At 23.4% G+C, this 18,129-nt stretch overlaps 1 protein-coding gene across 1 annotated transcript in view; it reads right to left on the reverse strand.

Annotated features, from left to right (window-relative positions):
• The window catches only part of wb (wing blister), a 78,431-nt gene extending 60,675 nt beyond the window's left edge, over positions 1-17,756 (reverse strand). Inside the window, exons 1-2 of the mRNA XM_011502869.1 lie at positions 17,133-17,756; positions 89-387 (exon numbers count right to left, since the gene is read on the reverse strand). Coding sequence (XP_011501171.1) covers positions 89-387; positions 17,133-17,286 — 453 coding nt within the window. The 5' untranslated portion in view covers positions 17,287-17,756. The remainder of the gene's footprint in view (positions 1-88; positions 388-17,132) is intronic.
• Between the last annotated feature and the right edge of the window lie 373 nt (positions 17,757-18,129).

Genomic DNA, 18,129 nt, shown 5'->3' on the forward strand with positions numbered 1-18,129 from the left:
GCAAGTATAAAAGAGAAAGCAGCAAGACTATGTTGAAAATCTGGAAAAATCAATATGAAAGAACTATACCGTTTCAGTGATCCTCTACCTGTTTAAGCTCGAGATCGATCGTCACGTACTCATATTCGTCGCCACGGGCGAGTGTTGGGCTTTGCCACCAACGACCTGGGCTCGAGTCAAGCGCGTGGTTAACATTATGTCGCTTATTAGGATCTGGGCTACGAGAATCGCATATGGCACAATGCAAAGATTCCGCGGGTTTACAAAAGGTCTCCGGCCCATCTTCGCCGCAAGTTGCATTTACTCGGATCTCCGCCTTTGCGGCAACGTTAAACACGGGTGGGAAAAGACCGCCGTTCTTCAAGCTTTTGCTCATACCATATTGACCTGAAATACATTCAAAAAGAAATTATACTATACATTACATATTATACATATATTATTTACTACTCAAAAAGAAATTTTTATTGTATTTATTTATAACCAATTTAATTTGAAATATTGCATATAATTTATTTTATTTTTTCCAATAACCTATATAATTAAAGCTTTTGAAATTTAAATTTAAATTTAAATAAATTATTCAGTAGAATCAATTTATAGTTAGCTATTTATTTTCTTAATTTCAAATTCTATTTCTAATATATCTATTAATACGATAAACCAGAATTATATGTAAACATTTTAAAAATATATTACTTAGCATATCTTTACATTGTAAAAATATAATTGCAACAATATCCATATAAATTATTTAAGCAATAAAAATTTGAAGGAATTGATTGATCAGTAATTTTATTATGCGTTATTACACCAGGCATTAGTGGTATAAACCTATAAAAATTCCAAATGCGTTAATTCAATGACAAATATTTACAAAACAAATGTTAAATAAATAAAAAATAAGTATATAAAATATAGCAAAAATAAATATACATAATTTATTATTTTAAAGGTATCTTATCCATGTTGAACGTTCTTTTGCGGCTCTAAAAGGCATAATTCTATATTTCGCAACTTTGTAAGAAACAGAAAATCCGTAAATAGCATCGTTGTCGTGACAACGATGACGTCATTTGTATCGCATACTCTGTAGTTCTCTTTGTCGAAAACATAAAGTAGTCATACAATAAATGTGAACTCGAATATGCATTTATGTGCAAACGATGTACATGCATTAGTGTATTATTAGTGCATTAGTGTTAACGCAAACACAAGGAAGGTGTGCTATATATTTATAATGAGAAAGTTACGTCAGTTCTAATTGTGGAGGAGGAAATTCTTATTCTGCTTTGAAACAAATTTTACTTTATTGTTACCGGTGTCTCGAAAAACAGAGAAGGTTGCCTACAATATATCTATATATTAAAAAATAAAAATGTGTTTTTAAATGCATTTAAAATATACATACATTTATGTGTATGATTGAATGTGTGTGTGGCTGCGTGCGTACCTACGTACGTGTGTGTATCTATATATGGCTTTGTGTATAAAAGCATATTTAAATACACTGAACAATATATTAAACGTAAGATGGTCCATCAATTTTTTATTAATTTTCAATTTATTTCCTGATCGAAGTTTTGTAACTTAATCAATCAATTCATTCGTAAGAGAACAATGAAATAGTGAATAACGATCTGATATGAAGAAACTACACACTTTATCATTACTCAAAATTGATTAAAGTTCTTGATAACTATGATAGAATATTAAAAAAATAAAAAATAGATTAAGAAACTTTTGCTTATGACAAGATAAAATATTCTTTTATAAATTCGAATTACTTCTTTTATTTATATTATGAAAATTTTTAAAATCATATAATATATTTCATTTTAAAGGAGCATACATGCAGTGTGTTATTTTTTAAATGAATCAATTTTATACAATAGATTGTACGTTCTTTAGGAGAAAATAATAAAAGAATTTCTAATTTTTCTTTATTTTTATAAAATTAATTGTTTTCAATTATTGATCACTTGCCATTAATATTATGCTGTATTATTTATTATTTATCAGATCATTATATTTAAAATAAAATAAAAATATTTTAATAAAGTAACATATATTAATAAAATCGTTAATAATTTCAAAAGTGGAATGTTTCTTATTTTTTTCGTATGATAGTTTCACCCATATTAAAAAATAATGATTTGATAATGCTTTCAGCTGTGCAGAACAGCGAAATATATTAGTACATAAAATTACTCATCTCATGACAAGCATGCAATAGAAACCTTAATTGTATCCTACGGCAAATAGTAATTCATAGATGGAAAATCGTGTTTTTTCCGTTTTTTGTAATTTGTACTCTTTTCATCTGTGCAAATATCTTTATAATAGGATATATATACACATTATTCGCAAAAAACGTTTTGTTAACTAATTTATCTAACTCAAAATATCATTTTTTATATGTCATCAGTATTTTAGACATACGCAAATTTTTAATTATATTGTTATATTTCTTAATAACTACGATATATCATTTTGTAAATAAAAATATTTATTTTTAATTATATATATGCCTATAAAAATAATTTGAATAATTATTATTTAAAAAATGTTTAACAAACAAACTCTAAGTATAAATAAAATTTATATACAGAACATACAAATTATTTGTATTTAATTTGTTGTATTTAGTTTTTAGTTTCCTTTTATAATCATAATAAATAATGTATATATATTATAATGTTTTTACTATTAAATATTTAATAAAAATACGAATAATAAAATTGTCATTATCGTTATTATTAGTATATATATATATATATATAAAATATAACTGTACGAATTTATTTTATATATTGTCTGTCTCTGAGTATATAATATTGTATATTTGTATTCATTATATATATATATATTTAAGAGAAGTATATTATTTTCAACAATATATTATTTCTCTTATTGTTAATAAAAGTTTTATTACATCAGTATAAATGTTGTATAATTTAAAATACGTGTAAAATATTTATTAGTGATACTGTTTTCATTATAGATGATTATAATAAATATAATAAATAATATATATAATAATAATATAATAATATAATAAATGGTTTATGATAATACATGCCATAATGAAACAAATATCATGAAAATTAATTTAACATTCTATAAAGAATGTTTTATACGAATAGTTGCTTGTACATATACATATTTATTTTTATATTTGTCAATTCTGTATATTTTGGAAACAACGGGCTGACGTATTTCTTTGGCAAAAAATTATATATATATATATTTATAAGCCAAATGATTGAAGTTGCGAATAATTCATTTGTGGTAATTAAATAAAACTTAGTGAATTGCAATTGAATGAGGAAGTGCGATATAACATTTCCAAGTAAAGTATTCGTTGATGCCAATAACAGTGATGACGACAAATAGAAATGAACTAGTTTTTTATCTCTGATGTCGATGCCCATTAATAGCATTGCAGTAGAACTATCTCTTAAGCGATCAGGATTGGATACTCGGTCTACATACCACTTTAGAATGGTAATCTTAAGGTTAAGAAGTCTAACATTTTTAAAGGTGAACTAGTTCACTTTGTGTATATGTTAACTGTGATAACAATTTAAGTTCACATTATCTTGTTAGTTATTCTTCCTCATATCATTATTTTTAATCTATTTTCATTCTTTCTCTACACACACACTCCCTCTTTCTCCCTCTTTCTCTCTCTCTCTCTCTCTCTCTCTCTGAGAAATTATATAAGACAATAAAGAATCTTTCTATATTTACTTTGTAGAAGATTTATATTGATTTATTTTATCTTTTCTATACATATTTATACTCTTCGTAAGCCATCAAAGTACTGCCTCTTTTCCAATTTCGTTATATAGTTCATACTTCATATATTATTTCGAGTCACATATAATCACATAGAATAGAAGAAATGAGTGTATCTTATATTGTTTTTAACAAATATACATTAAAAAAGTATTCAAACAAAAAGGATATACATTATACAACGAATATATTTTATAGTCTTACAAATATCGCCCATACGTAAATCAATTATTTAAATTATTGTGAATTTAAACTGTCTGACATTTATTTATTCTCAAATTATTTTTATACTTGATTTATATTTTTTCTTACAATATAAAAATGGCAAGAGGAATTTATTTCTAAATTATTAATATGCAATTTTAATAAATAAGGTTATATACATTAAGTAAAATATTTTATTGTCAATAATTAATTAGAATTTTTAATATCGGATTATTAATATTTTTGTACGTAATATTGTAATATATGTATTTATTTTCGGCTTAAAAAAAAATTTATTTTTACAATTTTTTAAAAATATATATAATTAAATAAATTTATATACACAGCTGTAAATTGAAAATGTTTTTATAATCATAAATAGTATTCTGTTAAAAAAATTGACCAACAACAAATTAATTTCCTGAAATTATATAATAATGTATTATACAATAATAAAAATAAATTTTGGGAAAAATTCTCAATGTTCAACCAATTTAAAATTAATATAATATTAAGTATTTGCTTATGTGTGATGACGGTAGCAGAATTTATACTTGCTGGTAAGTACTGAAAATTTGTAGAATTTAAACATTGTAATTAACGTACCTCATTCTAAGTATCCTTGATTTTTTTTTAATTCATAGATCGTATTATTATATACGATTACATGCTTTAAAGAATAGTTCACTAAGAAAATAACAGTCAATGTTTATATAAAACATATATTAAACTATAAGATATTGAATATTTTCTTTGAAATTGATTTAAATAATTAAAAATGAATAGTGCAATCAATTCAATAGCTTTTTATAAATTTTAAAATATATTTAAATAAAATTTGAATGTATTTATATTTATTATACATAAACCATTTTATATTTAATTAATATATAATATATTAATATATTAACCAAGTATGAAATGCTATAAAATATTTCTTTCCATATATATACGAAAAAAGGTATTAAAAATTTTAATTATTTTTTACGTAGTAAAATAATATTGATTTAAAAATTACTCAATAAAGTAGTTATTAAAATCAGTTTTTATCTATTTTCTAATTTATTATTATTTTTCAAAAATACTTGATGATAACAAAAATTATGATTACTACATACTGGAGAAAATAAAATATTGTAAAACAATATAATAATTATAAACTAACTTTTAAAATATATAGTAGACAATATAGTACTTTACTGTCTTTAAATGTTTATTTCAAATTACAAATATCTGTGAAGTAATATAGCGTGAGTAAATTTTGATAGAAAAATTCTGATAATGAAAGTCTAATAGAAGAATTGAGATTTCGTAATTTATGTATAATAGATACATTCTACGATGAAAATGGAAGCGAAAAAAATGAATGAGTGAGAATACTAAAATCTAAGATGATTTAGAAGCTCTTATTAAAAAAGTTATAAAGCGGAATAAAAATGTGAGGTGGATGTATTAATATGGGCACTCCAGATCTTCGAGATCCTATTTCTGTCTCATCAGAAACTATTGAATTGTGACTGAAGTCAGTCAACTTTTTAGTTTTATATGCATTTACAATTTAATTTTAAATGTTAATCTCTCATATTAATACTGTTAAAGAACTTATTTTAGAAGTTTTATACTGAATTTAATTTTTTAGAAATTTTAGTTTTCCATATTTTTTAGCAAAGGTTTTATAAATTACGTGTTATATATCAGTTTCTTATATTATCATACATCAAAGACTTATCAATGAATAATTTCTTTATTCGTGAAATAATAACATTACAAAACATATGTGTACGATAATGATACTTAATTGTAATTCATAAATATTTTATTTTACTTCTAATAAAAGAAATTATTTATATTTCATAAATTAATAAATTAAAAATTTAATAGATTAAAAACCTTGGACTTAATGTACTAATCTTATAAGTCCTGCGAATGAACAAATTGATTTATTTAATTTGAAAAGAGTGAGAAGAAAAGAACAAGACAATAATGCATTAGAAATTCTTAATAAAATAATATTTAAAGGAATTTTAATATTGTTTAATGTACATACAAGAAATTTAAGAATTTCTAATATTGTAATATAGTTTTTCTTTTTTTGAATCAAGAAATATAAATATTTACATCAATTTGTAGGTATAATTTTCTAGACCATTCATTATAATAAAAATGAATGAACTCGTAGAAAAAATTGTTGTATTATTATTTAAAAAGTTGTATATATATAATATGAAATGTTTACGTAAATAGAACTAATAATAAACAATATAGCGTTATACGTGTTCACTTCTTGTACAGTTACTATGGAAATTACAAAATTTTAAATAAAGTTATTTTATAAAATATATTGTGCAAAAGTAAATTTATACATGCTAACCATAATAAATATTAGCATAGATATTTCTTTTTATTTATTGATGTTAAAATTGGTTCATTCAACATGGGATATTTCTTATGCCTTTTATTTCTTTATTATTATCTTTTCCATTAATAAACTGACAGTCTGTAAAGTATATATAAGTAACTTTTATATGAAAATGATACTTATTATTAGATTATAAAAATATTAAATTCTTTTTTTAACATTAATTAATTTTATTAAAATTTAAATAAATTAATAATTATAGCATTGTCTTGTAATGACAAATATTTTTAAATATTCTCAAATTAATTAAAACCAAAACAATGTACTTTTATAGTGCAGTTCTAATTATAATATTTACTTCATTTATGGGAACAATATAGAATTTCGATTATTTTATATTATTGTATGCCAGATATACTATTTTTATGATATAAATTTAAATATTGAATACTCAAATAATACTCAATTGTTACTAATTAATAATAAAGTAATAAATAGTAAAATTAATTGATTAATCTATAACACAATTCGAGAATTTAGAAAATTTCGATAATGTAATATGAAATAAATCAAAGTGATTTATTATTTGTTATCTCTAATTTTTTCAAAATAAATTTCATCATACAACAGGGACAATTTATGGCGCATACTTTAAGTTTCATTTTTTAAACTAAGGTAATACTAAAGTTACAATAAGCAATAATTATTTATTTTATCACAATAAAATAATATTTTGAAGTATTAGTTATCAGAATAAAGTATCAGTTTATCAAATATTATTTATCATAAATAAAAATTGTATTTTATGCCCATAAGAGATATGTAATTTTTGAGAATTTTTATTCAGTCAAAATCATTTAAAAATTTTTAGAATCAAAACAAAAATAGCAACGCGTATTATAAGATGATGCAAATAAGAGGAAATATAAATTTGTTTAAAATCCTGCATAAAAATTACATGGCATTATTTTAAAAGTGGTACTTCACATTGCATTTTTGTTTCTCTTTTTACTACCTGTTTGTCCCTTCTTACGTCTTCATATTTTTCTGTTTTGTAACATATTCATTAATTTAAAATTTCATAAATATTCTTGGGAATACTGTTATAATAACAGCCTATCATATACATTACTTACGAATACGATGCGATTATTAAAAATAATTTTAATAATTGAGTTAATTATAAATTTTAAGTAACTGTAATTTTACTAACTATACCAAAATTTCTTAGACTAATTAGGCATTATCTAATATAAAATTACGTTTCAATAATATTTATTTCAGAATAACACATTACTTAAATATGTAATGATAAATAGTTAGATAACTATATAAAAACATTAAGAAAATTCAATAAACGAATGATTTTATAAATATTTTAAAGAATATTATTCAATTACTGAATATTTTCATATATAATATAATGAAACTTTAAAATGTTTTTATTCCTATTTAAATATGTGTACAACATTTATTTACCCATTTCAAATGTTAATAAGCAAATATTACAATACAAAGCACATTTTAAATATTTTTTTTTTTTATATATGTCATTTTATTTTATTCTTACGGTTTATCAGGTTTTTTAATATAATATGTATAGTGAAGTTCATTTTTAAATTATATTACCATATTTTTTAAATAAATACTAAAGTAATTTATGTATTTATCAGCTAGATTAATAGAACTTATACAAAAATTTCTTAAAGATTTGAGCATATAAAACTCTACATTTGAAATTTGTAATTAATAATGAAATATTCTTAAATATATGATCGCATCCCTATGTCGTCATATATAAGCTGGATATAATTATAAACATTTTTTTTCAATTAACAAATGTTTGATTAACTATTATTTTATTTTATATCAGAATATACAAATATAATTTAAATATATAAAATAATGAAATAATATGATTTTTACAATAAATTTCAAAACATTTTATTTTATTCACTAATTTTATTTTACACTTAAATATCTTCTTACACTGTTTTAAGACTTTTGTTCCTTCTATACCATATATTATATGGGTATATATACCATATATATTAATTTATATGGTTGTAATACCATAATAAAACCAATATACCATTATATATTAATTTCATTCTCACTTTGTACTTCTATTTTCTTGAAATTTTTTATTCTTTATTGCATCTTATCTATTATCCTACGAATTTGATTTGTTTTCACAAAATATTTTAAATCAAATTAACTTTGGGATTTAAGGAACGACTTAATTTATTACTAATATTAATATGAATGTCCAGTGAAAAATCCTCATTATCGCGAAAAGAAAAAAATCCTTTACATTTTTCTCGAAATTCTCTGAAGTAAACGATTCTACGGCATGAAATTTATTTTCCTCGTTTTATTTATTATTGTTCTTATGGTATTCTTATAATTACATTCCAAAATAAATAATAAAATATAACGAATCCAATTCATATAAAATTTTTTTTTTAAATTAAAAATAAAATATTAAGATGATGGTTTATATAGAATAAGTTAGTATATAGTCCATTGAATTTTTTATGAGTCTCTAATGATCATAATAATAATTATCTTTAATGATTATAAAAAAACTCTAATAATTGAACAGAATTTTATCCATATAATATTAATTATACAATATTGTATTATATTGTACTATATATTGTATATATATTGTAGTATATTGTAGTTGTTCAGGATTAAACTACCCAACAATAAAAAATGTATTGTTCATTATAATATGATTCCATTACATTATATTTACGTTTAAAATGCGTAATATTTGAATTATTCGATGCGAAAATTCTCGATGAAATTTAAGCCTCGTGCTATATCGGCGTAGCAACAAAGGAAGATTCTCGAATCTACAAAAACTTGCTTTCTGAGAATTCACCAGAATTCCCAAGAATTACAATGCTAAATGTACGCAATCATATATAAGGAGCAACAGACGACGAAGAAAATTAGTCTTGTTGAGTAAGTCAATAAAAATTAGTGCAAGTCATACAGTTAAAGTTCTACACATCTGTATACGGGAATTCGTGCAAGGTATACACATTTATTTACATTATTTATTATCTATTGCTGACTAGCTATCGGTGCGTCCTTCGCAACGTGACTATAGTCAGACTACTTTGAGGGCGACGGCGTAGACTGGCATCTCCAGCAAACTATTTGCCGACACTATCGCTCAGGCCTCTGCAACTTGATTCTTGACTTGATGATTTGAACTCTGCAACTTATCAGACCGCGGAAGAGGGCGCCGATACTATGAGATAGCGCCCACTAATTCATTTCTCGCCGATTCTCTTCCCATAATAATCGCTGATAAGAGCGCTTATGGCTTTGCGACTCCCGCGATTCTTTCTTCTGTAAAGATCGCCAAGGAAGCGTCCACGGTCTCGCGACTCTTGCGATTCTCTCCTCCATAAAGAGCAATAAAGCGTGTCCAGTATTACCACCACATTTCTAGCCTTACACTCCCGGACGACGTTCTACAGTTTCATGGCCAACTGTTAAGTCACGACGAGCTCAACAACTCTCATAACGATCGGTAACAACAACAACCAGTGTAGCAAAACCTTAAATAAAAGACACTAATATCAATTGCGTTTACACCGACTTGATGCATTAGTCTCTCACTCATGCCCCCCCCCCCCTCAACTCCATAAAACCGGTGATCCGGTCTAATCAATCCACCTTGATCTGCCATCATATTTATGGATGGAATTTCAAACAGTAGTGCAATTAGTATAATTGTAATTATGCCATATACAATATAAAATATATCTTTTATTGTTTGATATTTACATAATTTAATAGTACACGCACACACACACATATACAAAGTTAGTAGAAATTTGCTAAAACTAATATGCTAAAACTTTTTCAGTAATTAAAACATTCAACATTTACAATGTCAAGAAAATATGTATTAATATTTGTTTGAGTTTTGAATAATCCTTTAACATAAATTATATCATAATAGTTCAAAGATGATTCTTTATAACAATATATTTGATTCTTGACATAATATTGGAAATTATTTATATATCAAAATCATTTGCAGTAATTTATATGTATATCATATATTTGTATTTATTATTTTTAAGTTTAAAATTAAGACCAACTATATTTTAAAATAATAAATTGAAAATTATTAAAATGATATAATTTAACTAAAATGTAACGAAATCATTTTAAAACTTTTAATTCTAATTTCTTGTTAGATTCAACTCGTGTAAATTTCATTATTGCTTAAATAAAATTAATATTTCATCACGAATATATTTTTGTATGATAATAACATGCATATATTACTGTCTTTAAATAAAAAAAAATAAAAAACAATTAAATTTGAAATATTATTTTAAAATACAAGACAAAAAAATTTGAAGCTAAATCCCAAAATATAGTATAAAAGTTTTTGTAAGCAAATTTATGCGAAATAATGTAACATAGTCTAATTCTCAATATCAATTTAAAAATAGAAAATTATATATATGTTCTTTTAGATTATTTTTATATTACGCGTATATTATTATTATATAAATAGTATATTAAATAGAAATTATTTATATTATCTTTTCGTGATTTGTTATTTATCAGTTCTTATAAATTTTGCAATAAATAGGATTATTTTAATATAAAGATAATGTTTAATAGATATATTTTGGCCATTTTATGATTAAGAATTTAGATATTATATTTTTATCAAGAGTTTATGAAGAATGTATCAATATACTTATAATACGATGGTAAAATTATTTATATTGGTCATACAATAGGATGCACAAGGTTTGTTGCAATTAACAAACCGCTATGTGACGAAGTATTACATATGTAGTTGGAACGTTTATATTTCAGCGCATGACTTGCCAATTTTCATTCGTACATGGAGGAAAGAACTAAAGTACAAGATATAGCTGTATTTCTATAATTTCGGATTATTCTATTTTCAATAGTGTTCTTTAGCCATATTCTATGGATATTATACTACACTGCTTACGTAATATAATTTCATATTTATAATGAACAGCATTTTATTTAATATAATTTCAATCAACTTTGATAGCATAATAAGTAATTCGGTAGGAAATAAATAATACATTATTTTGATCTTCAGAAATATAAAGTAAATCAGTTAATAATATACAATAATAACATTTTTACTTTTGCTTTTTGTTTTCTAATAATTACAAATATTTATATTATATTTAATATTATTTGTTATTAGACATGAATTTAACTTATAGTTAAGATACTATACTTATTAGTTTTAAATAAGAATATAAAATTCAAATGAAAATCAATGTACAAGATTTTAATAATATATATATTTTTAAGTAATTATAAAATAATGTATCATCTTTATAATTATTGAAAAATCTTATTTTAGATATTTATATTTTGGACATTGTATTATCTTATACTTTATTTATATTTAGAAAATGTTCTTTCTTGACATTTAGGTAGCATTATAATTTTTAAAAGTAGTAAAAATGTATTATTAATTAACAAATATTTATAAAACAACTTTCTTTAAATAAATTATCCTGTGTAACAATGTATACGTATAGTATGGAAACAAATATTATAATATTTCGGATAGATTTTAAATATTATTTTGAAGTAAATATTTTGAATTTTTCAGGGACCAATAATTAATATTTTTAAAAAATAAAATTTTGTATTATAAAATATATTCTTGTTTTTCATTAATTATATATTTAGACAATAAGTATCATTTTTTAAATAAACAGCATTACTACAATCTCTATTTAATTTTTTAATATTTATTTAAATAAATAAAATGCATAAAATAAAACTAAATTAAATATTGTATACACATATTTTATGATTATTTAAATAGCTTTGAAATATTGTTTAGGTAAAAAAATTACACGTTTGAAATTTTGTAATATCTGTATAATATTTAACAAAAGTACTATATCTATTTTAATATAACGGGTCACTGAAAAAGTAAATTGGTATTTTTTATTATTGCTGATAGTTTTTTTTAATTTAAAATAAAAATAAAAAATGATCCATTTTATATACGTAGTTACATGTGTGTATATATTATATATGTATGAACACATTAGTATAATTATTTTTAATAAATAAACAGAAATACGCAAAAACATCAGATTTTTTATAAATAAAATAAAAATATAAATATTTAATTTATACAGAATAACAATGAAATTTACTTAAAATAAGGAATAAATGCAGAGCCACTATAATTGCCCCATACATAAGTGGAGATGATTTATATATAATTTACAATTATTTGAAGTATTATAACAAAATTTTCATTTATTTTAGATTTGAATAAATTTTCTTATTTAACGAATAAATGTATTTTCATGTTGATTCAAGTGTAAAAATATAATTTTGATAAATGTTTAAAGATACTTTAATAAGATAAAAAATTAAAGATACTTTATCGATAAAATAATAATAACATTTACATGAGTTATATATTTTATGAAAATGGATATTTTGCTAATTTCAACAAATCCAGCTTATTGAATAGTTTTAATTTTACATAGTCAATGTAAAAAATGATAGATCGTTATAAAAATGTACCAATTTAACTAATCAGTTAACTAATTTAGTGTGTATTTCATAAAATTAATGAAATAAAAAAATTGAATCTATATTCAGTATAGCTACAGATAAATCTTGTTTTCTATTAATCTTCGAATGAATATTTGTAAATTAATTAGAAAACATAATATATTTTAGTATTTACATTAAGTAGTTTAATAAACACCAACTTTTTATACATTTTTTGGATGAAATATAATTTTGTGCTTGTACAATTATTTAGTAAAATATAACCCATAATAATAGATCATACAAATTTACATTAGAATTTTCAGTTTAATTAAATTTCATTGAATATAAGAGTTTTTTTAATTAATGGTTATAAAAAATAAACCTTTTGAATAAAGTTAGTAATTATTTTATTATTAGTAATGTAATCATACAAAAATGTTAAATGCAATTATCGAATATATAATGATAACAAAAATGCTTTATAGTTTATAATGTTAATATATTTATTAAAATAATATTTATAAGATTGTATTTAAAAATTGTTAAAGTTTTATTATATATTGTTATAACTCATTTTAATATTAAAAGTCTATCTTTCATATAGTATAATAATCACTAGGACATTACGAATTCCATTTAGATGAATCCTTTCGATCTAGACATCGAATACATGGCTTCATATCAAAATAAATTTTAAAACTATATAAAATGTAAATATAATCATAACCTAATTATTTTTTTAAATTAATTACGAGCATTTATTGATATTATTTTATTTATTATTATTAAGGATTTACTTTTCATTGAAAAATTCATATGTATTAACTTTGTTTAAAATTTGTATAATTAAATGTAAAAAAAAAAAATAATATTAATCGATATAATATATAATATAATAATACAGATATAACACATATAAAATATATAAATTCTAACTTAGCTGTTATATTTAAGTAAAAAAAATTGTTATTTTCATTGAAATAATTAGTAAATTATTAAATTATGAAATATTTAATTATAAAAAGAATTGGAATGTATTTAAATATTTTACATCCATTTGAAGATTATTGAATGAATGTTAATTGAACTACTTGCGTAGATTTTCCTCAATCATAATTTAAATCTACATTGGAGTATGTTATGCAACCATCATCAATTCAACTCTGAAACGTAATAAATATCAAATCCTCTCTACAATCAAATATAATTCTCTCCGTAATCGGCGGAAAAAGTATACGAATATATATATAAATATTTGTATTTGATCATTTGCATGATGCATCATGAGCGATTTATTTGAGTGACAGCCTAGTTTGTTTAAGATTTGAAATCAACAATCATGCCTACGAACAACACTGCACAAAGAAGACATACGAATAAAAAGATAAGATCATTATCGTATTAACAATTGCAAACGATAGAATGGTGGACAAAGACTGGAGAAAGAATTCAAAATCGTAACACATTTTATTCTTATCTGAGTTTGTACGTACAATCAGAAAAAATTGAGGAATCGAAATAAAATTATATAAACCTAATCACATCACAGTTTATACAGATAATTTATACAGATATGCTGTACACGTAAAAATGCAAAAACTATATAAAAAATTCATGAAATTTGATGTTACAAAAACAACGATGTTATTCAATCTTATTTAATGTACATCAGAATAAGTTAATAATTTTTATAAATTAATTTTTTTTATAAATTATCATAATTATAAATCATTATTCAAATCTATAAATTTACTTTTCCATTATATCATACTATATATATATATATATATATCCACTTATGAATACGCTTTAATAATTTACAGTTTCATCACTTTTAGTTTGGTAGTGTTTATACGGTTTTAAAAGTATCTAACATTCATATATCTAGCCGAAAAGTATATTTAATGTACTACTTAAAATTGATATGAAAAAAAAGATAAGTAATAACTCAAGTTTATAATGTATATCCTATACTTACAAATTATACATTTTTAATTTATGTAAAATTTATGTAAAATTAAAAATGTATTGGATGCGATTTTTGAATACACAGAGAGTGTTCACGATGTCTCTTTAATATTAAAATGAAAGTATATTAAAATATATGTTTAATTATATTTTTTAAGTTTTTAATTTTTTTCCGCCTTGGCACATTTTAATCAATATACAAACTTTTATACTTATATTACTTCAGAATATTATATCATAAAAGATAATTATATTGTATTATTATAAAATTACATTTAATTTTATTATTCTATCAATATCAGAATTTCAAATATATCCACACATGCATATTAAAATAATATTTAAAATATTATTTATTAACACTATATATATATGTTGAAATATTTTTACACATTTGTCATGATAAAAGTTTATACATCGGTATCTTCACTATTAGATAAAGTACAAATTTTAAATAAACTATAATATTTTTACAAAAGAAATCTTAAATGATAGAAGTGCTGCATATTACCATTTTTAAGTGTATTATATGTAATAGCTTTCATGAATTAATTTGCCCCTGTTGCCTTTCTTCAGCACTTTTTATGTAATAGATTCTCTTTCCTAGCATGGTTTCCTCCTTACCCGTTTCACCTCTTACTACATAAGGACGGTAAAAGCTTTGCTGGAAGCCTCGCACACATTGCTAAATATAAAGCCAAGGAAGTGGGCAGCACAGTATGGCGGCTACCGTGTGTGTCTCTGAACTGTCGGCATCGACGAACTCTTCTTATCGTTTTCTATTTCTTTATGCTTGTCTACACTTTATTGAATATCGTGATCGCCTTTCTCTTCCCTTTTCTTACAAATTTGAAAGCATATTTTATATGATGCAAGTATTCAATAAGGACACTTTCTTAATTTTATGAGGTCAACTAATTTGTTTGCAATCATTTTATTTAGTAATTGAAAATTCGTACATATCCGGATAAGATCTAATAAAAGTAATTGCACTTGTACTAATTTTTTAAATCTGTTAACATTTTCTTTCTCTAGTTTTATAATGTTAACATGAATTTATTCAAATAAATTTTGATATTGTGGTACATATTTATTGAATTTTATGAATTTCACTTATTCATTTTATATTAAAATGAAATTTTATAAATGCAATCTTTTTTATATTACAGATTTACAAATAATAGATCACATTTGAAACAATGTTTTATATGTAATAAAAATATTCAAACACTAATTTGGTACTCAAAGGATTTCCAAAAAAATGAGTTTTTTGTATAAATAACTTCTTTAAAGAATATTTTTAATTTAATTTAAGCTGTTAAAATATTTTTTTATTTAATCGAATGCATATCATTATAAAATTGATAAATAATAGTTATAAAATCTTAGTTATATATATCTATAACTATTTGCTTATAGCTGAGCTAATCGTTGTTATATTGAATCATTAAATACAATATATTAAAAGCTGTATGTGTGTAATTAATTATAAGGAATATAAAATTAAAAAAATATATATATGTATATATATATATATATTTATATGCATTTATATATATGGTTATATGCATTTAACATACATATTAATTTGAAATTGAAAACAAAACCTATTTAAATTTTCTTCACTTTTAATACAGGCATACCTTGTATTTAAGTAAAAATTAATAGAATAATTTTTTACACTTATTCTATAGTGAAAAACGTGCTAAAAATTAATTTTCAGAATAAATAAATTATTTACCTATAGTCAACTATTATCCAATTGAATGTAAAACTAATATTTATATGAATATATTTTAAATATTCGATATAAATTTATAATCATATCACTAATTATTTTTGTTTTAATACAAAAATTATGATAAAATCACTATCATTTCATTAGCCGCATAAATAATACTAAACCGACTATAATCAATAATTAAAATTCGCCAATCAATAATTAAAAATATCTTTTAAAATTAATACTTGAAATATGCTACTGGTTATGTTGATATAACTTTTATTACAATATATCGTTAAAATTTATCACTTCATTAAATTTATTAAATTAAATTCAGATTCAAGAAAAAAATTAAGTACAAATAACATATCAATGTGAAAAAAAAGAGGAGTAATAAATGTTGCTTATTTGTATTTTATATGATGGCACATGAATAAATACAATAAAGCAAGCAAGGGTTGATTTCGCTAGAGACTATTATAGTGAAGCAATGAAATACTCGAGGCACCATCATACCTTGCTTGAGTTGGTGCTTAATGCCACGTGCCGCGAAAGCATCTCTTGTAGCGGAAGATAGTAGCAACAGTAGTAGTAACAATAATAACAAAACCGAGTCAACACAGTGCTGCATTGTTGCTCGGTATCTAGAAGCTATAGCTACTTCGAACATAGATCATTCATCAAGCGAGACCAGTAAGCTCTTCACCCTCAGCTTCCACCACTCCAAGTTTAAAGAATCCCCAAATACAAAACTCGAGGCAGGTGCTTCAGTTAATATTGGATAGCTAGACACGCGTGTACCGGGTTCAAAGGTCCTCGGACGGAATGTCAGAGCAGACAGTCTTTCGATGATGCCGCGTCCGCTCGACGATCGCATGTGGGCTTAACATAGCATTCCGTACCATCAAACCTCCATGCGGTCGGCATTCTTGATGAGTCTTAGCATTGGCAGGGAAAGCTGAAATATCGATTGTACTTCGTTCGTTCGACCGATTCGTACACTCCCGTTTAAATCTTATGCTCTCTCGGCAGACCTTTGTGGGCTTACTAAGCGTCACACTGGATAATATTTGGGAGAAAAGGTAGAAACGGCCAAGCAAAGGTCTATTTAAGAACACACGGTATAACAGCCACGGGCAAACTGAGTCTGCAACAGAATGGCGCGTTCGGACCGGTGGTTTTCTGTCTCTCTCTTGCTCTCTCTCTCTCTCTCTCTCTCTCTCATTCTCTCTCTCGCACGCTTTACATTTGAGCAATGCGTGCGACACGGAAAACTCTCTCTTGAGGTAGGATACCAGAAGGTGGTACACGGTCGATCCTCGGCGCGTGAAGCTGATACACGGCTCCATTAGAAGCGTGCACAAAGTAGACGAATCTTTTAATATTCGCTAAGAATTTTCTGCATAGATGTTGAACATTGTATCTGTTTGAAATTGCTTTATCGTTGGATAGATAATGATAACTGGTGTCAGCTGCTTGAAAGTAATTTTTTAATGAGGTTCCGTTTTAGTCA

This window comes from Ceratosolen solmsi, unplaced genomic scaffold (assembly GCF_000503995.2).
Source record: "Ceratosolen solmsi marchali unplaced genomic scaffold, CerSol_1.0 scaffold15, whole genome shotgun sequence".
Lineage (NCBI taxonomy): Eukaryota > Metazoa > Arthropoda > Insecta > Hymenoptera > Agaonidae > Ceratosolen > Ceratosolen solmsi.